The 23,041-nt window shown below is 42.6% G+C and overlaps 1 protein-coding gene across 4 annotated transcripts in view; it reads right to left on the bottom strand.

Annotated features, from left to right (window-relative positions):
• UBR3 (ubiquitin protein ligase E3 component n-recognin 3) overlaps positions 1 to 23,041 on the bottom strand; it is a 240,482-nt gene that overhangs the window by 122,028 nt on the left and 95,413 nt on the right. For 2 of the 4 annotated variants that reach the window (XM_089779752.1, XM_089779753.1), the window contains exons 19-24: positions 19,611 to 19,707; positions 12,872 to 13,013; positions 8,418 to 8,522; positions 2,708 to 2,881; positions 2,411 to 2,443; positions 767 to 1,227 (exon numbers count right to left, since the gene is read on the bottom strand). In XM_089779752.1, coding sequence (XP_089635878.1) covers positions 767 to 1,227; positions 2,411 to 2,443; positions 2,708 to 2,881; positions 8,418 to 8,522; positions 12,872 to 13,013; positions 19,611 to 19,707 — 1,012 coding nt within the window. The remainder of the gene's footprint in view (positions 1 to 766; positions 1,228 to 2,410; positions 2,444 to 2,707; positions 2,882 to 8,417; positions 8,523 to 12,871; positions 13,014 to 19,610; positions 19,708 to 23,041) is intronic. The other 2 variants (XM_089779754.1, XM_089779755.1) reach the window with 1 other exon arrangement.

Raw genomic sequence — 23,041 nt, 5'->3', positions numbered from 1 at the left:
ACAATAGGAAGAGTTAAGAAAAGGGAAGACAAGGGTTACATAAACAAGAACGTGTGTTATCTATTATCAGTTATATACAGAGCAAGAAACATTTCCCTAAGAATTTCTTCATATAAAGGCCCAATTCTGCTAGGTGCTGATGACACTCCACCACACATTTAAATGAGGCAGTTTGCAAGATTGGCTGTTGTCAGTCTAGAGCGCGGCTACTCAGCATGTGTCCCGCGGTCCGTTTGTTTGTGGCCCACGGTGCACTTTGGGTTTACACGGGGCTCAACACGCAGCCGGTGGGTGGGAGCCAAAATAAAATAGTAGTCAATATAATGGTCTTCCACTGATATGTGTATTAGTAGTTAAATTCCTGGACTGCCATTGCTCATTAAAAGTGCTGTCACGTGGGTGGAAATTGGGAAATTATTGCATTTTATTAATATCAGCAGAACTGACTTAAATGGGGCCTGTGTACTGTGTTATCTTGCTTTAATCTTTGTATTCACGTCCCTCAGTGTGAAAGAAGCTATTTGCATATATATGCAACTTAAGTTGCAGTGCCTTGGCATGTACTGAGAGTATCATGGTGTCCCCCAGACCTGCCAAGATTGAGTATCCCTGGCCTAGAGTCATAATTTCAGATTTTTAATGTTTTGGTAAATTATTTATTTGCTGATTTAGAGATTACTGCCAAGGAGACAGATCAATTCATCAAACAGACAGGTGTACATTCCATCCCTCTCCATTATATCCCATAGTATTTTTAATATTTTACCTTTCTTCTTTGTCCAAAGTTTTCTTCTCTGCAGGACTAATCTTTTTTGGTGGCACAGGAGGAGTCACTTTTCTGCATAGCTCTTCAATGATACGTTTATTCAATCTGCTTTGTATTGCAGCTTTCAATAAAATTCTTTCTACTGCTGTCATCCCATCACCATGAGAATATTTTGGATTTTCTGGTTGGATTAAAACTTCCATATCATCAAACCATGGAGGATAGTAAGAGTTTTGTTTTCCTGAGAGTTTGTGATGAAGTTTGATTAGCAGGGACAATATGCTTTCTTTGATTTCCAGAATGGCTGTGGTTAGCTGTGGTGTTGCACCAGGTGCTGACCATTTCATTGATGTCTTGGGACGAACTACCTGACTTGCTTCACTACTATTGCGATTGATTATTTCCTGAAATTTTTTTCTACGTTCTGCAACCAAGCTGAACACTTGAGCTGTCCCTGAGTTCTTAAAAAAAGAAAGAGCTATTTGTAGTGGATTAATAAAAGGGAATACAAGAATCAACAAATGATCATTTTTCAAAACTACGGGCAATATCTTTTCAACTTCCAACAGATAACTAATGAAAAAAATGAAGCCATTCATATACCTTTAAATTCCTCCTCTTAAGCAATTCTTAGTTATTTTGCCATAATTTTAATACATATATTCAAAATACCTTGCAAGTCCAACATGCTTTTATACATATTGGTTATACCAACAGATATAAAAAAGCCAGGCATGAAAACTTAAAGTATCTATGCTAATATTTATATTTTTGATTAATAAAAAAAAATATCAGTTTCATTAACATTAAGTTACTGGTCTCGGTGGGAGCTATTGAGTGATATATAGAGAATCAGACTACTTTTTAAGTGCTTCCATGTGGCACTAGGAGTGTAATTTTTGGAATCTATTTTTTTTTAAACTTAGTCCTCATTGTCAAGGAAGGCTGAACACCCAATAGCTGCCAATTATTTAGGGGATTAAATATGGAATGGGAAGTCTGACTTTAGTCACTCCAATTTTCTTTGTAAATTATGGACAACTTTTTTTTGCAAAAAATGTTATGCTAACCATAAAATACCTGCTATATAAACAACATTTCATCGCTGTCACTTTCTTTAAATCTGGTGGTTTTATGTTTAAAAAAAAAAACCACTAGAGACTAGATTATTTACTGGTTATAAATCTTTTATGATTCCACTTTGTAAAAGTTAATTTTGCTTCCACAAACAATATGCCATTAATAATTTCACATACCATTTCTTCATCACAATAGGTTAACATTATTCAGATATGAGAAGCTAGACTACATTACATTATGTTAGTAACATTAGTTTGCCATCTGCGCTAGCAACAACAAAAAATGCACATACAACAAGTGAGCTCATATTTGCTCAAGTAGTAGTCTAGCAATAAAAACATTTAATACCTTTGATAGAGGGGAATTATTTTAACACACAAATTATTCCAAATTCTAAGTCAGTCAAGTCTATTAGTCTATTATTTAAAAATAAAAGGCTGAAACAATGCATAAGTACTTGCAAAAAAATCATAAATTAATGGATTCTGCTGGAAGTTATGGTGAGCATAGTAAAACCATGTTACTAGTTAAGGGCATTAGAATACAAACTGCACACCAATCTACCTCTCTTTGAAGGCTCTTAGACCGCCTTGGATTCTGGTAGGTTGGGCAGGAAGAAAAGAAGGTGGAATTAAAATGGTCATTTAAAAAAAGGTCTGATTTGAAATAACTTCCACACTTTAGGAACAATCCCATCACAGAAATAAAGCAGAGTTTTTTGGAGAGGAAAAATACTTAAGAGACTTATAAATCTAATCAATATGAAGGTAAGTTATATGATCTTAAAAAAAGTCAATACAATTTACATCTTCCTGGCATTATTACAAGAAAGCAAAAAGCCCTGGATTTCTTTATACTTACTTGGGAAGAAGCTAAGCCATCAGAGCTGGTACTTGCAGGTGGTTCTCTCTTCACTTCTGGAGCAGTCTCCGGCACTCTCACTCGAACATAGTTAATAAAGTGACGCATGTTAGACACCAAGTTACTACCTGGAAACCAACTGTCATGGCAACGTTCATGTCCACTAACAGAATCCTAAAGTAATAGCCATGAAAAACAAACAATGGGAAAAACTGCGTGTAAATTATATTTTATTGCTAGCTATTTCTTTTATGAATAATATGATAAATAATGCTTTTAGTACTGTACCAAAGTTGCTCATCACCTCTTTAGTAAAAGCAAACTGTTTACTGAAGTATGTACCTCAGTAAAAAATGATATAGATCTTCAAAAGAAATGAAAAAATATGCACTATAAGGAAAAATCCTGCACTAGTTAGGGGCAACAGACTAGCTGACTTACACGGAACCACAAATATTCAAGATTTATCTAGATTCTAATGCTGGATGGAAAAGGTAATGTGACATTCCATAGCTTTCTTCAAAATGTTAAATCACTGTTTTCTAATGCTTTTAATTTTGCCCCCCCCCCCCCCAAAAAAAGGAGTTACTCACTTCGTGCAGTGACGACTGTGACTCTGAGTAGAGGGGAAGAAGGGAGGGTTGTGGGGCACCATGGGGATACACATCTCAAAGAACAGTTGTCACTGCAGCAAGTGAGTAACTCCCTTTTCTTCTTTGACTGATGTCTCCATGGGTGCTCCACTGTTGGTGACTACAGAGCAGTATTCGAGTATTCGAGTTGGATGGAGGGAATCGGAGTCATTGTTTGGCAGTGGCGAGCAAGATGCAGTGGCCACCACTGAGTCAGATGCTATCTGTGGTAGTATTGCATAGAGTTTCGTGAAAGTGTGGTCTGAGGACCCTGTTGCAGCTCTATAAATGCGTCTTAGAAGGACATTGTTCAGGAGGCAGCTGTAGCTTGAGTGGAATGTGCCCATGGTGGATACTGTAAGGGCCTGTTAGTCAGAGAATGGCATCTGAGTATGCACGTTGATATCCACTTTGAGAGGCACACCTATTTCACCTCAGCAAATCTCCATCACTTGACAATGGAAATAAAAAGTCTGAGATTTACGAAAGGGCCTGGTTCTATTTAAAAAGAAAGCCAATGTCTGTCAAATATAGAGGAATACCTTGGTGAAGCACGTGGCTTTGGAAAAAAGGTAGGCAATACAATGAGTTCAAATGCTGTATATACTTTCAGGAGGAATGCTGGATGAGACCTCAATGTAACCTTGTCTTTTGCAAAAATAGGATAGCTGTTATAGCTGAAAGGTGGATGAACTTAAGATGCCTTAAGTTCTATTACGTAGTTGAGGATGACGTTCAGTGGGGATGTAGGAGGGTCCGTACTCTAGGACACCAGTAAGAGAAATGAGTACCTTTTTGCAAGTAAGTTTTTCGAGTGGCAGGTCTCCTACTGTAGAGAGAACATCCTTTACCTGTTGAAAGCACCGGTCCTCTAGTTCCCCAAATCAGATAGGAGCCATGCATGGAGGTGAAGGGTATGTGGTTGAAGATGCAGCACCATCCCATGATTCTGGGAGAGAAGGTCATGTAACTGTGGTAATGGGTATGGAGGTTGAGTCAACAACCTGTGCAGGAATGGAAACAATGTTTGGCGTGACCAGTTTGGAGCTATAAGAATGATTTGAGCCTCTTCTGCACAGATCTTATGGAGTACTCAGAGAATGAGTGATTGGGGTGGGGGGGAGATAGTGTAGAGGAGCCCTCCATTGGATCAGGAATGCATTCCCGAGCAAGCCCTTGCCGACTCCCACTCTGGAGCAGAATCAGGGGCATTTGGTGTTGTGGAGAGAGGCAAAAAGGTCTATGGTTGGTCAACCCCATTGAGAGACGGTCAAGTTCATGACCACAGGATGTAGCTCCCATTTGCAGTCAGCCAAAAATTGCAGCTCAGAAAGTCCACAGTGGTTTTGGAGACCCCAGGTAAATATGATTCTATGAGCATAACCTGGTTGCGAACACACTACTTCCATAAATGGATGGCCTCTGTGCACAGGGAATAGGAGTGGACACCACCTTGTCTGTTTATATAAAACATTGTGGAGATATTGTCCATGAGGACTCAAACTGTATGAGTGGCAATTTGGGGAGCAAAGTATGTGCAGGCATTTCTCATGCTCTGAGTTCTAACAGATTGATGTGCAGAGATGTCTCATATAGAGACCACTTGCCCTGGACTACCTGATCTTGAAGATGGGTTCCCCAACCCAGCAGGGATTTGTACTGTGGACTGGGGGTGGTGGAAGGGAATCCCTGCCAGCAGATTGTCTACTGATGTCCACCAGCATAGGGATGTGAGGTACAGTAACCTTCTTGTGCAATGAGTAGTGTGAGGGAGTGAAGACAGATGCTATCCATAGTTGAAAGCACTGGAAACACAAGCATGCATAATGGATGATGTATGAGTTGCAGCTATGTGGCCCATCAACTGAAGGCAGGTAAGTATTATGGTGGAAGGGCTCATGGATATGACCACGATGAGATCTTTATATGGCTGAAAATTGCTGTTAAGGTAAATAAGTGCGAGCTGAGACTGAGTTGAGTCAAGCACCGATGAACTCTAGGTCTTGGATTAGCTCTAACTTTGATTTTTGTGCATTTATTAGAAGACCAAGAGTGAAGAGGCCTCTGGTCTTGTTCACCATGGAGGTGGTCACATCTCTTGACCTTGCTTTATCAAGCAGTTATCTAGGTATGGGAAGATGACTACGTGTAGCTGTTGTAGGTATGCAGTGGCTACAGCTAGGACCTTTGAAAACACTCGGGGAGCTGAGGAAAGGCTGAAAGGTGGAGCCTTGTATTGGTAATGATCTGCTCCTAGTGTGAAATTAAGATAATGGCAATGAGCTGGGTGAATGGTAATGTGAAAGTATGCATTCTGTAGGTCGAGAGCTGTGAATCAGACCCACTCATCCAACGATGGAATAACTGTAATTAGCATGACCAACTCGCAGCACTGCTTCCTGAGAAATTTGTTCAGTTTGCAGAGATCGAGGATCAGTCTCCAACACCTTGTTCTTTTCTCTCTCAGGAAATATTTGGAGTAGAACCCCCTTCCATGTAATTCGTTGGGCACCCACTCTATGGCTCCGAGCAGGAGACAATCGACCTCCTGAGTCTTAGCAGGCTATCATGAGAGAGGTCCCTGAAGAGAGACGGGGTAGGAGGTAGGGTGGAGTAGAAGTAAAGAGGATAGCATGTCCCGTATGAATTATCTCCAGCACCCAGCGTTCCAATGTTATGAATTCCCTGCATGCTAGGAAGGGGCATAAACAGTGGGTAAAAAGATGGCACTGCTATGTTGGCACTGGACAGTGGTCATGCAGACCCTTGACCATACCCTCAAGCCTGCTGTTTTGAGTCCTGAGTGGTAACTGGGAGACATGGCTGGAACGTCTTCTCTGAGGACACTGTCGAGATCGAGTATCCTTGTAAGATCTTTGAGAGGGACAATTATATTGGCCATATCTGTTACATTTATATGCAGTATAGCACTTGTGCTGGTAAGGTGTAGTATACATGCCCAAAGTGCGAAGCGTGGTTCTTGAGTCTTTGCTACTATGAAAGACCTCATCTGTGTTGGATGCAAATACCTTTTGCTAGTCAAATGGGAGGTCCTCCACCACCTTATACTGGAGCTCACGAGGAACCCCCGGAGCTTGCAACCAAGATGCCCTTCACATCACGACCACTGTGGCTGTTGCCCTGGCTGCAGTATCGGCCACATCTAGACCTGTTTGTAGGGTGGTATGTGCGATAGTGTAGCACTTAAGGATTACTGCTTTCAAGATAGGCCTCTGATTCAGGGGAAGTGTTCCAGGAGCTCTACCAGTTTTGAACAATTATCAAAAACATGATTTGTCAAAAGGGCAATTGTAATTTGATATTCTGAGCTGCAGTGGGGAGGAAGATACTTTATACTGAAAAGATCTAACTTCTTGTGGTCCTTGTCTTGGTTAGCCGTTTTATACTGGACCAGTTTAGATCTGTGCTGAGCTGACTCTACAACCAAAGAGTTCGGTTGCAGGTATGTGAATTGGAATTCAGTGTCTTTGGGGGGGAACATACTGGTAGTATTTTCTGGCTGCCCTTTAACAGGTAGGTTGGATAGGTGCAGGTGTTTGCTACAGCTTGTCAGATGTCTCCGTAACTTCCTCATCTATGGGCAAGGCAATTTTCCCCTGTAGCATGGGATGCAAATTCTTCACTGTAGGGTACAGATTCTTCAGCTGCTTTTCCTGCACTTCTTGAAGTGGAACCTTCTGACTCATGGCTACTCCTTTGAATAACTCCGGTTTGCTGCATTTGAGGGACTAATGCTGCATTCAAATCCCCTTGGGAAAGACAAACATTTTCAGAGTTTCTCTGCCCCGGGCTTCCTGGAATCAGCCGCTGATCAGTTTCAGTAGCAGCTGACTTGGGGACACCTTGGGTAGAGCAGCTGGGGTGCTGCCGGGTTGGTCCCCGCAGCGCCGAGGTGCGGCGCTGCGGGGACCTACCCAGCAGCGCCCCAGCTGCCCTGTTCCAGGCGTCCAGATTCAGCCGCTGTTGAAACTGATCAGCGGCTGATTCCAGGAAGACTGGAGCAGAGAAACTCTGCCTCGGGCTTCCTGTAGTCAGCCTCTGGTCAGTTTCAGCAGTGGCTGAATCTGAACGCCAGTTCCGACTTACGTAGAAATTCAACTTAAGAACAAACCTACAGTCCCTATCTTGTACGTAACCCGGGGACTGCCTGTATTATTGATCACCATGAATTCTCTGCACATTTCTTCGTTTAAGGCAAGTTTTTATGTGTGTATATAGGCTTTAAAAAGCCAAACCTTAATAAGAAGTTGACCTTGTGATTGCAACAAACCTTTTGTAAGCCTGTTGTGAATTCATTTGATAATTTTTGCACTTATTTATATTTTCTATCATTTTGTAATGTGTAGGAATGCTGAAAGTGAGAAGACCCAAGAAGTTTGCCTGTTGTAGCACATCCTCTACATAATCTGATTTTAATTTTCACAATTGTATGCTACCTCATGATAATAAAAAACAAACATATTAATTTAACATTGAAGTTAAATAAATCACTCCTGGAGTAACTTTATTAAATAGCTATTATTTATTTTCTCTGGAAATAGCCCAGATCTTAAGGAAGAGTCTTGAAATCCAAAAAAATCTTTGAACTAAGAGCCCCATCCTATAAACCTAAATCTCACACGTAAAGCCTTCTGAAATTGCATAAAAGTATGTACTTCACAATCAGGTCCCAAATCTCTAGTTTAGATTACTAAAATGATATTGATTCGGAAACTCCTATTTAAAAAAGGAGGAAGCAAGAGAGAACAATCTCTAATACCAGCTAACTGCACCAATTTGGCAATGTTCAATCACAGTTATTTCAACAAATAATAAAGCCACTTAACTGCCTGATCTTGCTGTAACCTGAGTTACAGATATTAAGTAGCCTCAAACTGATCCCTGGTTATGTGATAATATGCCTTAATTCTGAATCTCTAATCAATTTTAAAAACAAATTTAATAATGAGAATTTTAAATTACACCAATAGTTGCTTAATTTTATTTCTTACAGATCATACATAAATAATATTTTCCTTATTAAAAAATTGGGGGGAGGGAATTATATCAACACTTACTTCTTCATCTGATTCCTGCTCTGGTGAATCTTCTAGTCCCAATTCAATTAAATATAAAACCATACAAAGGACATGTTCGGACAAATTTTGATGATCCATCAATATCTAAAAAAAAAAACCTCATGTAACTCAGAACATGTTCATAACAGTATTTTGAGATCCTCTTATGATAAGTGAAAAGACAGCTTCCAAAGAAACTGACAAAAGGGATCTGCAACCTAAACCAAAAGTTAAAGAACCAAGATTTTCTTGTGATGGGGGCACATGAGGGGTTCACGTAAGATTCGCTGCACTAGAACACAAGCCTTTTCCATTTACAAGTGAATGCCCTTCCAAGTAGGCTCTTTCAGAGAAGGTAGATGGATCTGAGACACCCTGCTTGAAAATATTCTCAGGAATCATGCTTATTTAGACAGGAATCCTGAGTGGGAATATAGGGAAAAAAAAGGAGTTGGAGCCATTGTGCCATGCCAGCACTTCTGTTGCCCAATTCTTTCGTTCAGAATTTAAGTTTATTTAAATATAAGTTTCTTTCTCCTAGAATTGTGAAGGCAGACTGCCAGCATGAATTGATTTAATGCTATCATAACTGCAATCACAAGGAATGAGTCTGAACCAATAACTCTAAGATATGCCTATTTCCCTATTCATTAAGATGTACTGACTGAGATGTTTACTCTGAAGCATCACCACAACAACTTAAATGCCATTCTTTGCCTCAAAAGACAACTCTACATGGTTTCTAGACTCCAACTCAGTATAAATCTGCCAGTTAGCCTGGCTCCTAAGAAGATATAAAAACAAAAGATTTGAGGTCTCCAAGTAGGTACCTCGAGTCCTCCTTACTTTCCTGAAGGAGTTTGCTGGAAGGAGATTCAAATAGAAAAATCACTGCTTTTCTTTTTCCCCTCCTACAGTCTAGAAACTCCTTCCAGCAGAAGCCTATGAAGATTAACAAAGAGGCCCCTCCTCATGCTCACATTGATTATCCTGAATCCTCTCTCAGTCCTCAAGGGCCGACCTTAAGGAGGAGACTCCCTGCAGCAAAGCCAGAGGGGTCTCAGACTGCCACTGCCCTGCAGCCTGGCCTGCCTGGTCATTGTCATGGACTCTTTGTGAGGTCACTGCCTCCCAATGGCCTTTAGCCAATAAGTTGAGGTTGTGACATCTAGTGATGTTACTGCCACACCTATACCTGTCTGTAGGGCATGTCCTGCCCCTGGCCAGCCCCTTTGAATGTTTGAGCTGCTTCCCCGTGTCATCCACACTTACTCAATGTTAGTTCTGGGATCAAGCAGGCTGCACGTGGAAACATCAGAGGCTGCTCAGTGTCATATGCAGTTTGCAGAGATCTGCAGACTGTAAGGCCAGAAGAGACTGTTTGATCACCTAAACCAAGGATGGGCAATAATTTTTGCAAGGGGGGGGGGGGAAGAGGCACACTTCACAAATTTTGAGAAGCAGTTCCTCTGACTCTCTCTCTTTAGACATGAGGTACAGGGGCAGGTGAACTCCCTGACTTTAGCACTCCCCTCTTCCCTAATTTCCTTCTCTTCTCACTGCTCTGCACACTTAGCAAAAGAATCCTGAGAGCAGCTCTGCTGCAGGATGGGGCAAGGTGGGGAGAGGGGCAGCTGACCACATGCTGCCAGCTGTAACTATGCACCTCTGGCTGAAGAGAAATGCTTGGTGGGCTGGAGCCAGCCCTGGGGCCTGATTTTGCCCACTCCAGGTCAAGGCTAACCTGAGGATGTGAGCTCATTTTTGAAGCACAATAAAGCGTAAAATAAGTTTTAAATACAGTTTAGTTATGAACAGGCCAGATTATGTTATAAACATTTACAGCCCTGATTTCTGTCAGAATGCCATTTACAAAAAATGCTAACAAAAACTGCTTTGCACCCAGTCTGTTCTACCTAGCTAAATGATGCTTGGACGTTTTGTTTTGTTTTTTTATTCAGCAAACTCAGGTTAGTCTCAGTGTGAATGGGTCTGGGGAGAGAACTACATTCAGATTGAATTAGCATGGAGACAAATAAAATCATAGGCTATTATGCCATTCAGAAATAAAAAGCAGCTTATGCAATACTTCTCAAAACAGTCGTGTATACTTGATTTTCGTGGTTTCTAAAGGTCAAATGATATAAATGCTGTCTTAAATCACAAACACTCAACTCGCAGAGACCCCTTAAGTCAATATTTGAAAATAATCACTACATAGTTCCTATATTCCTTGAAGATGCAAATTTGTATATTCTGATTAAGAAAGTACACAGATTTTACATTTCTCATAATGAATTATTTCCTTTTAGATTCCCCAGTGGAAAAAAGACAGGGAACCCACCAATGGCAACAGATGTGAGCAAAGCAGTTTGGGGTGACACATTCCTTCAGGACAGTGCAGTACACTGAAACAGCACAAGTATTCAAGGTGTTCAAATCTACTGAAATAGATTACTATAAAACTAGCCTTAACATTATTTTAAACGATTGCAAAGGAAAAACAGTGCAGATAGTTGTGCTGTACAAAAGTTTTCAATCTGAAGCATCAGGCTTTAGACAAGACATGGTTCATCAGCATGGCTGGAAGCTTTAGATTCACTGCACAGATTTCTGCTACTAGAACTAATAGAGTAACTGACAGCAGTAGTATATTGTCATCCTCTACAGATCAGCAGCAGAGAAGGATGAAAAACACAAATGGACTATAGGATTCATAGATATTTACTAACAGGAAACGGATATGTGACAAGAATTTTGGGTTCCACTCTTGGATGTGAAAGAAGTGTCTTCTGTCCATTCTCCCTAAACTTGACCCTTCTGTCTCATCCCTCTTTCAATCTGTCGCTCTCCACCCTTGTCTTCCACAACCCTTGCTCTTTTTCCCCAGTCCTATTGTTCTTGCCTACCCAGTCCCAGCTTATCATCCCAGTGCAGGCTTCCAGGCCCAGCCAATTCAAGTCACTGCAATCCCTTCCTTCTCTCCCCATCCCAAACATTCTGCTTCAGTTCCACCATCACATCCATTTTCTCTGCCCAGCCATTGCCATTTTTTCTGCTCAGGTGTCCATATGATCGCTCTCTTCACTATGTTTCCTCCACACATCTGCACTGGTGATTAGTAGGGCCCTACTGATTTCACAGTCAAGTTTGGTTAATTTCACGGTCATTAGATTTTAAAAATCTTAGTTTCATTATTTCAGCTTCTTATGAAATTCACAGTGTTATAACTGCAGGGATCCTGACCCAAAAGGAGTTGGGAGGAAGGGGTTACAAGATTATTGTTGGGGGAGGGAGAGTTGTGAAATAGATTCTCTTATTTCCACTGCTGCTTCTAGAGGCAATGTAGCCTTCAGAGCTAAGCAGCTGGAGAACCCAATTTGAGAAATGCTGGTCTCCACAGTAAAATCTGTATAGTAGAAGGTAAAAACACAGAAAAGAGCAGATTGCACAGAAATAGACCAAATTTCATGCTCCATGATGCATTTTTCATGGCTGTAAATTTGGAAGGCCCTTGCTATTAGTCCTAGTCTCCATCCACAGACTCCTCACCTAATCTCTATCTTCCCCATCCACCCACCCACCCGTTGGCTGTCCCAGTTTTCCTCTCCTGTCCTACCAGTGTCCTGTCCCAGTTTACACCCTTGCAGGCTCTATGTCCCCACCTATACCCCACTACCAAAGTCTGTTCTTGCCCCTTCTGCATTCCTGTAAGGCAGCTTCCTCTTCCATGCTACACGGATATCTGAAAGGATGATGGGAGGTGCTAGAGTTTCTCCCCCCCTCCCTCCAAAAAATTGCCAAATGTATTATAATCATGACCAAGACAGTATATTTGTCCCAAGTCTCTTTCTTAGATGCTGATCTGTTTTAGCTGAAATTTTACAAATATATTTAGCCAGAAGCACACACAATATGTTAAATCTCAGCCTAAATAGTGAGAGTCAGGCAAAGCCATAAGCAAATGAAAACACTAATGGGGCACTAAAGTGTGTGCCAGCCTTAACGGGGTATTAGGATGCCAGACTGTTAAGAAACATACCAATTGTATAACAGACAGTTACAAATACATAACAGAACATAATCATAAAATAAATTTTATGAACATGATTATAAAATAAATTACTAAATAAAATAAATTACAGCTCTGAATGTAAGCATTCATATTCCACTGAATTTAAAAATAGAAGCTATTAAAAACATAAAGAGGAAAAGGAAAATCTTTAAAAAGTGGAAAATCCTTTACAACTCAACTCTAATTTAATTAATAAAACAATCCTTCACTAATCAACCACGAATGAAATTCTTCTCTGAAGCACAAAAGTAACAATATTTATGCAAATATGAACCTGAACACTATAAAGTGTAAGAAACCTACGTAATTTTAAACACTCTGATTTTAAGATGAGTAAATAAAACTAGTTTTTTCTCATTATTCAGAACTACATCTGTACCTTGTAAAGAAGTGTGAACAGTACAATGTGTAAAGTTTTACAGTGCAAAAGCTTCAGGAGACCTTTATAGCTTGGATGTAGTGGTGTTCGTTTCTTATAAGGAGGCCACGGGTTTCCAGGGAATTTTCCACTCTGCTTTAAACTGTTAATATAAACAAAACATTAAATTAAATTTGTCACTAATCGAACAATAGCTCTATTACAGACTGCACAAAATTAAAATATACAGGTTACTTATGATCTAGGGTGCTTACTGTTTCAAAGCAATATTATTTTTATTCTATACCATTTTGCAGATGTGGGTGTCTATATCGCTTTTATAAGCAAGGGTCACTCAACGGTCACTCATTACTATCATTGGGAGTCAATGCCTGTATAAATCCCCTCTGGAATCACTATAAGAATGACCTGTACCCATCATCTATATGGATTCAAGAATGGTTGTTACAGCATTCCAAGGATTGTTAAAGAACAAGTTTGCAAAAATGTCTTCTCAGCAAAATCTGTTTTTCCAGATGGCTGTAGTTGTATAAATTGAGCCACTCTAGTCCGACACACTCTGAAAATTTCTGCTGAGACAATTTGAGGCATAGTCACACAATTGTAGTCTTGTGTATGTGGTGAGAGGCACATCTTCAAACACAACAGTGTTTGACAAATACTCAGTGTAGCTAGCCATACTGTCATTCAAGCAGCTGTAGCTATACTCTATTTTTAGCATGTCGTCTCAATGATATAGCATGAATAGGTCTCTATGAGCTGGGAATCACACTGCCAACTAAAAGTGTACACATACCAAATGGTTAAAAGGTGAAGAGAACAGTGAGAAGAGGCAGACTGAAAAGAACTGGGGCCTAAAACAGAATCCTGTCAGAATTTACAGGAGGAGCAGTTTAGACAAAATCCACTAAGCAAGTAGGTGTGACAGGGAAGGGAAGAGTATGACTAGGGTTGCCATCTTGTCTAATCACTCACACACATCTAACACCCTTGCCCCATTCCCTACTCCTTCCCTGAGATCCCGCCTCACTCATTCCATCATCCCCCTCCCTCCACCACTCATTCTCACCCACCCTCACTCACTTTCTCAGGGATGGGGACAAGGAGTTGTGGTGGGGAAAGGGTGCAGATGCTTGTCTGGGGCTGAGGGTTTGGAATGTTCCAAGACTTCTGTGACTTCTGGGGCACTTGGTACCTCTAACCTGAAAATCCTCTGTACCACTTAGGCAGCCCCTTGGCCAGCCACACTGACCATTTCTGGGACAGTCCCAGGTCACCACAACCTCCAGCAGCACCAGGTTTGGAAGGAGGCTCAGGCAGGAAGCAGAAGAGGGTGAGGGCTCTGGCTGATGCTTACCTTGCAGGGCTTCCTGGAAGCAACAACATGTTCATCAGCTCCTAGCCAGAAGCTAAGTCAGGCAGCTCTGAATGCTGCCTCTGCCCAAAGGTGCTGCCTCCCACTGTTCCCATTTTCTGTGGTTCCCAGACAATGGGGGCTATGGATCTGGCACTGGAGGAAAGCATGTCGAATCTCTCTGGCCATGCCTCCACCTAGAAGTCGAGAGACATGTAGCCCACTTCTGGGGAGCCATGGGGAACAGGCAAGGAGCCATCCAGCCTCACCAACCCCACCCCTCACCCCAGGAACCCCCTCAAGTAGCTGTGGTGCCACTACTCTCTCTCTCAAACTCCCATGGTGACCCTAGGCTACTCCCCCTCCCTTGGCCCAGAGCACCCAAGATTTACTTAGAAGCGTATAAAGGTCACGGACAAGATATAGGCGGAAGATTCTTTGTTTACTGCCCGTGAGCTATCCATGACTTTTACTAAAAAAACACATGAGTAAAACTTAGCCTGAGCCATGGGAAAAGAGTTTCATGGATTGATAACTTAAACAAAAGGTAGGAATAAACGGCCAATTTTCACAGTGAAGTGAGGAAACCAGTAGGGTTCCCCAAGGATCTGAGGAGATGTGCTGTTCAACATATTCGTAAATGATCTGGAAAAAGGGATGATCAGGTGACCAAGTAAGTACAAAATTAATCAAGATTGCAATCTGCTTTGGACTTAACTAAGACTGGGATCTCACAAAACTGGATGCTTAGGTTACAAAAGGCAGATGAAATTCAATGCTGATAAATGCAAAGAAAAGCACATTGGAAAATAATAAACCCAGCTATACATATGAAATGATGGGGGTCTAAGTCAGCTGTTACCACTAAAGAAAGGTCTTGAAATCATTGTGAATTGTTCTCTGAAAACACCCACTCAATGTACAGGGGCAATCAAAACAGCTAACAATGTTAGGAACCATTACAAAAGGTATTGATAAGATGACAGAAAATATCACAATTCCACTATTTAAATCCATGGCATGCCTACATCTTGAATACTGCATGCAGCTCTGGATGCCCCGTCTTAATATATCAGAATTATAAAAAATACAGAGAAGGGCAACAAAAGGATTAGTAGTCTGAAGCATTTTCCATAAAAACAGATTAAAAGACTAGCACTGTTCCTCTTGGAAAAAAGATAACAAAACAAAAGGAAGAATCTGACAGATGTATAAAATCATGAAAGGTGTGGAGAAAATTAATTAAGAAGTGTTATTTATTACTTCATATAACACAAAAAACATGGACCACTAATGATATGAATAAGCAGCAGGTATAAAACAAACAAAAGGAAGTATTTCTTCACAAAAAGCACACACGGTCAAGTCACCCTGTGGAACTCATTACCAGGGAATTCCAAAAATAGAGTTCAAAAAAGAATTAAATAAATTAATGGAGGATAGATTCACCAATGGTTATTAGCCAAAATGGTCAGGGATGCAACCCCACACTATGGGTGTCTGTGATGGGACAGACGGCCTCTGCCCCTCCGAGGCGGATCCGCCCCACACTGACCCAGCAGTCACCCTTGCGCTCCTCGGGGCAGACCGGGAGGAATGGAGGCTGTGTCCACCGTGCACAGCCTCGGCGGGGGCGGTGCTAGACACACGAGCGGAACGCCGCGACAGAGTTCGTTGGCGTTGACAGGGTCAGGAGGGTCGGCGGCTGATGTCAACACGTGGTCAGAGTCGCGTGGATGTCAGGAGGGTCAGCGGGTGACGTCAGCAGGGCGGGAGGGTTTAAAAGGAGGGATGGACAGAGAAAGGGGGGGTTCCGAGGAGGAAGGAGGCGGACTGGGCACAAGCAGGGAGAAAGAAGGGGTAGACCGCAGGGTATGAAGCAGCCCAGGGCAGGACCTGGAGCTGTGGCCGGTGAGTTACAGGCTAAGACCCCCACTGGCTGGACGGGTTCAACCGGACCTGCCCTTAAGGTCCTGGGCTGGGGCCCGTGAGAGAGGGTGAGCCCGGGTGCCCCTACCCCGCGGCCACCCGTTCATGGAGACATCGGTGCACAAGACGCTGGAGACTCGTGACCCCACATGGGGAAGAACCCCTCAGGGGCGGTAGGACAGCGAGTGGCGGGCTGTACGTGCATGGAACTGGCACTGGTGGGCCCCTCACTCCCACAGTGTCCCTAAACCTTGAATTGTTAGAAACTGGACTGGATGACAGGGGATGGACCACTTGATAATTTCCCTGTTCTGTGCATTTCCTCTGAAGCATCTGGAGCTGTCTAATATCAGAAGACAGAATACGAGGCTAGATGAATCACTGGTCTGACTGGGATGGTAGCTCTTATGGACATTAAATTGCACATTCACGCATTCAACATTTAGGCATTGTACAAATAAAGGCAAAGTGCCCCATGAGTCATGGCGATAGGAGAGTACTCAGCTGAATCTATTTTAAAATGTATACACGTTTTAAACACTTAATTGTACTCCAGTAGTACTCAAGGCTATTTGTAGACTACATCTCTCTGCTGAAAGTCTAGACGTAGTTCTTTCAGGAAAAAAAAGCTTTTCGAAAGAACCCATAACTCCTAAAAAAATGAGGAGTATGGGTTCTTTCGAAAAAGGGATTTTTTTCCCTGAAAGAACTGCATCTAGACTGCGGTTTCACTTTTGAAATACTCTTTTTTGAAAGAGCAATCAGATGCGAATAAGCAAATGAAGCGCGGGATATTTAAATCCGCACTTCATTTGCACTTTCTATCGGGCTCATTTACATCCCTCTTTCGACAGAGGGATGTAGTCTAGACGTGCCCTAACTGTACAGGCAGTCCCCGGGTTACGTACAAGATAGGGACTGTAGGTTTGTTCTTAAGTTGAATCTGTATGTAAGTCGGAACTGGCGTCCAGACTCAGCCGCTGCTGAAACTGATCAGCGGCTGATTCCAGGAAGCCCGGGGCAGGGGCTTCCTGTAGTCAGCCACTGGTCAGTTTCAGCAGCGGCTGACTTGGGGACGCCTGGGGCAGAGCAGCTGGGGTGCTGCTGGGTTGGTCCAGTAGCGCCGCCGCTCCTCGGCGCTACTGGACCAACCCAGCAGCACCCAAGCTGCTCTGCCCCAGGCGTCCTGATTCAGCCGCTGCTGAATCTGACCAGCAGTGGCTGAATCAGGACGCCTGGGGCAGAACAGCTGGGGTGTTGCCCGGTTGGTCCAGTAGCGCCTGCAGACCAGGGGGACGGGGGGGGGGCGGGCAAAGCAGAGCCAAGCCGCGGAGCGCCCGGCCAGCTGACAGCCCAGACGCGTCCGCTGCCCACGTGTTCCGCCGCCCACGTGTTCCGCCGCTTTGCTTCCTCTCCCTGGTCTGCTGGAGACCAGGGAGAGGAACGGCCCCGTTCGTAACTGCGGATCCGACATAAGTCGGATCCGCGTAACTCGGGGACTGCCTGTACTGCAATAAGTTAATTGTTATTAGTCTCTTAATATATTTAAAAGGCAGAGGCACCTTGTGGGGGAACTGGGTGTGAGCCAGGACCACGGATTCCTGGCTTGAACCCAGTCCCCCCACTACATCACTACCTCCCCTGCCAACCCATAGAGATGGTGCTTGGGGGAACCAGCTGTTAAGTCGGTTCCCCCCAGCACCGGCTCCTGCCCCCTTGCTACCTCTCTCTGATAGAGGCAGCGCGGGGTGGGAAGCGACTAGTTGAGTCACTATCAGATAGTCAACTAGTTGCTTATGTCCCTAATAAGAGGAAGCTGCATACCAAATTTGGTCATCCTAGCTTTTACCATTTAGGAGGAGTTCTTGTACAGATAAACAGAATCACTCTCTCAAATATATAGTAGATAATACAACAGGTATTTTCTAAAAATTATTCTTCTTCAAGCCAGAAAAGATGGCTATATTAAACATATTATATATGATGCAATCAGAACAGCAAAGAGTATAGGTTTTAAATAGGACTCAGGTGTGGTTATGTATCTATTTCTTTCTAAGCACCACAACCCTAAATCCACTCCTACACTCCAAACCCCTTGGCTCCAACCTGACTCCAAACCCTTCATTCTCAGCCCTGCTCCAGAGCCCTTATCCGCTACAGCCTTGAGCCCCCCCTTCCCATACGCTGAATCCCTCGGCCCGACCACGACCACAGATTATCCATGTGCAGAATTAATTTGATGTGGACCAACATGCAAATGACATGCACATAAAATTCATTCTGCACATGGACATACAAAATTAGATATAGCCAGAGGGTTGTGTGCCAGAACTCTGAAAAAGACAACATGAGGGTTCCAATGCTTCAGGGTCTTGATTTCTATTCCCCATTATTCAGCATGATGTTATAACTAACTTCTCTAAAGTGCTTTCTCTCATTCCTAAAAATAATTTACATTGATCTATTTAAAGGACTCAAAACACTTCATTAACAATGGATTATATCTCAGAATCCCATGTGTCTTGTCCATTTATCATTATTCTCATTTGTACTGTAAAAGGGCCCATTGGCCCCAGTTAGAATAAGCACTCCTTTGTGCTAAACACTGTACAGACAGATATGAAGTACTTTTTACCTTGAAGACCTTAAGGATCTAAGCAGAAAAACGAAACAGTGATAAAAGACAACATGTAAAAAAAGATCAAATGGCATATAACTTTGTTGGTTCCTTTAGTTTACTTTGTACTCCCTCCCCTCCCCACCAACCATCCCACTTGTCATGTTCCTCTGTATTAGATATGGACGGACTACAGAGCTTGCTTATACACACCCGATGTGTTCATCGTAAAATCCTCCAATTCTCTGCCAGGTATGGCTGAGGTTCATTTAAATAAGGTATTTTATACACCATGCCTGCCATTTACAATATTTACACTATCACCCTATCTTTGAAGATCAGTACATATCACTCTGTTAAGTGTCTCTGAATAACACTGATGTTCTAATTACACAACATGAACATACAACAACTTAGAAAACCTTAACAAAAATAATGAATAGTATTGCAGCATCTTAGAGACTAACAAAACACATAGATGGGATTGGTATCATGAGCTTCATCTGCCTGTCCATTAGTTGCAACCATTAGTCTTCTTCATGGGTGTAGTTGGCAAGGGCAGGGGACACAGGGGAAGCTGCCTCCTGAAACTGCAATCCTAGAGCAGGCATGGAATTTGAGATTAACTTGATTTGGGGGGAGGATGGAAGATTAAAATCATAAGAATCCAGACCCTGTTAATTTATATTATATGTAGAAAATCAAATGTGAGTCCTAAAAATATTGATAATGACTATTAATAACGTAATGACCTTTAACGTCAATGAAAACTCATAAAATAAAGACTCGGTACAATATGCAGTATTCTGTTCTTATATTATGGAGTATGATCAACTTACAATGCTGTATATCTGTCCATTGCAGACTGCACATCTCTACGGTAAACTGTACGAAGAATTACCATGACTGGGTCAAATTCTTTGTCCCAGATATCAGCTGTTTAAAAAGAAAAGCAAGCATAAATTAATCTGGAATAATTTGTAGTGTTGAGAAGTTGTTTTGTCAATTAGGTTCACAGAAGGCATGTGTATTTTATATATTTTTAAAATGTTCTAACTTGTCAGCAGCAAGCATAGAATCATAGAACACTAGAACTGCAGGGGACCTAGAAAGTTCATCGAGTCCAGACCCCTGCCCTCATGGCAGGACCAAGCACTGTCTAGATCATCCCTTAACGTAGATACATTTCTTACTTTTTCATACATCAGTGCAGATCTTCACTATTAAGGATATTTTCACTCTGTTAAACAATAAAAATTAAAACAAGAACTTTTCAGACAATAGATATGTTTCACTATGATTTTAATACTTAGTGGAATTTCACTTCTTTCTCTAGAATACTTTACATTATACAAAAAAAAACTATATGAAGCTGTGACAATTAACAATAAAAGAAAAAGTGGATATATAAAGCATTAAACATTATGTTAAAGCCTTGAATAACTACAGTGTTTCCTTATTTGTAGTTCATGTCCTGAGTTTTTCATATGCATGACATTTTGCTTTATTTTGAACTCTTTTGGGAAGAGACAGAATTTGGTAAATATGGTTAGCCATGAAAATAAGAGGTAATGAAAATTGATAGAAATGTAGCCGTGTTAGTCTGGGGTAGTTGAAGCAAAATGCAGGACAATGTAGCACTTTAAAGACTAACAAGATGGTTTATTAGATGATGAGCTTTCGTGGGCCAGACTCGGGTCTGGCCCACGAAAGCTCATCATCTAATAAACCATCTTGTTAGTCTTTAAAGTGCTACATTGTCCTGCATTTTGCTTCAGGTAATGAACATGAGAGAGTTAATAGTGGAATGACATTCAGGGGTTGTCGTCACCAAGGAGGGGGGAAAACTGGATTAAGACAAAATAATCCAGTTTGTATGCACAACAGAATTTATTGCACTGCCCTGACTCCATATTCACAGCAAACTCTACAGTCATCTTTCAGAGTGAACTGCTACAAATCAAGTTTGCACAGTCCATTATTTAAGTGCAAGCAATGCTGTTGAAAACTATTCTGGTATTCTTCCAACAGCTACCCCACACTGCCTTGCAGGTGACTATTACTGACCTGTTTACCTGTGCATCCTCTCCTGCTCAGGGGTCAAACTAAGCATATGTCCCCCATTTATCAACTTGACACAGCCAGATTTTGCCCTTTGCTCATGGATTCCAGTTTCCCCCCATAGCTGCAATACTCTAGAACTGGCACATAATGCCTCAAACAGCTGCTTGGAGCTGTACTGAAACTGCGGACCTTATTACTATCTGGGGAGAAGTGCTGGGGCAGGAAGTTCTTGTGACAGCCACCAGAATAAAGACTCTTATTTTTGCAGACACTGCTACGCAGATGTCCGTAAGGAGCTAAGACCAAATGGCAAACACTGCTGGATAAAGAGCAAACAGCTCAGATGAGATGACAGGAAAAAATCCAGCCGGAAACATGTAACCTGTCCATTTCTTGAGAGGCTGTCTAGGATCTTGTATAACTATACAACCCAAAAGCTCTCCAGTCTCTCCAGAATGACCAGCAAGACCAGCAAAATTCAATCTATGATGAGCATGAAGAGATGGACCAGTAAAGAGATCACTTCAGAAAGCCAGAATCTTTTCGAGACTCTGGAAAAAGGAGAGACTGATTTCTGACATGCAGCAATCAACCTTTACTTCCAAGCAGAAATGCAGACCAGGACTGAAGCAGCTCATACTATCAGACTGCAAGTCATTCAATAAGTTTAGATAATTTAATATTAACGTTTTGATTAATTATTGTTGTGATACTGCCATGCTAGTCTGAGTTCCAATGCCTTGTGGCCACATTTTTCCTCCTATAAGAGAATGAAATAAGGAAAATATTCTTTTGTGTGAAATCCAAAAATTTACTGAAACAATAGTTACAGGAAAAGAAGTTTGATTAATGTTGAGACTTCACACAAATATAGAAATTGACACTGCCTGTCTATAAAGCCAAAAAAGTACAGCTCATTGCTGACATACAAATGCCCTGACACACCATTCTCACAGACTGATAACAATTAGTAGTCCTGAAGCACCTTAGAGATTTATACACACATACACATGAAGAAGAGGGCTTTGACCACAAAAGATCATCATATCCTTAGAGACTAATATATATATTAGTTAAGTTAGTCTCTAAGGGTATGTCTACACTGCAAAGTTAATTTGAAATAACAGCTGTTATTTCAAATTAACTTTAATAGCGTCTATACATGCAAAATTAATTCGAAATAGGGGAACATTTAATTCGAATTTGGTAAACCTCATTCTACGAGGAGTACTGCCAAATTCGAAATAGCTATTTCAAATTAAGTTCTGTGTAGACAATTCGAAATAAGGGGCCTCCAGCCCTTCCCAGGGAGCCCTGGTGGCCACTCTGGGCACAACCAGGAAAACTTACTCTCCTCTCCCCTAGCCCCGGAACCATTAAAGGAGTAGACTCTGGCCACAGTGCCTGTGCCAGCTCCAAGCCTGCCAGCCCAGAGCCAGCAGTGGCCACTGGGGCCCCTGACCCAGTAGCCCCAAAACATGAGCCAGCAAGCCACTGGCAGCCAGACCTCCACCGCTCCCCAGGAGCGGTCTGCCAGCTCCCAGGAGCCTGACGGGCTGGAGAAGGAGGGCGCCTTCCTGGTCCAGGATGAAGATCATCGACCTTATTCAGGTTTGGGGGGGGGGGGGTGCCCCCAACGTCCATGATCTCCACACTAGCTGGAGGAATGCGGCCGTCTATGGCAGGATAGCTGCCAGCCTGGCCACTAAAGGCCACATGCGAACCCAGGAGCAGGTTTGCATGAAAATCAATTTGGTCCAGTGAGACCCCCAACTCTGGGCCCTGAGCTTCCCCTCCCCCTTCTTCTCCTTGCTTCCACCTTCCAGCTCCCTCCTCCCAGTTTTCCCCCTCCCCTTTCGCACCCTCTCTTCCCAGTCTCCCCAGAGGCTCATCTCCCTCCCTCCCCCCCCAGTTTTGTTCAATAAACCCAGTTTCTATTTTTGAACATACGTGTCTTTTGTTTGACATCAGGAAGGGGGGCTAGTGGATGGACATGAGGGAAGAATGGGGCACAAGCCCCCGGTAGGGAGGACTGGGGTGGCTCTGAGGGCTCCTGGGGGTGGACGCTCTCCCACAGGGCCTCCTGGATCCTGACAGCCCCCCGATCGACTCCCACGGATGGCAGCCTTCAGCAAGTGCAGCCAGGATGATGGCAACGACCCCACGAGACGCACCGGCATGCACAGGGGCAGCTCTAGCTCCATGT

The sequence above is a fragment of the Pelodiscus sinensis genome, chromosome 7 (genome assembly GCF_052426305.1).
Source record: "Pelodiscus sinensis isolate ZL-2025 chromosome 7, ASM5242630v1, whole genome shotgun sequence".
Lineage (NCBI taxonomy): Eukaryota > Metazoa > Chordata > Testudines > Trionychidae > Pelodiscus > Pelodiscus sinensis.
Note: the sequence above shows the minus strand (reverse complement) of the source record. Positions and strands in the feature narration are given on the sequence as shown.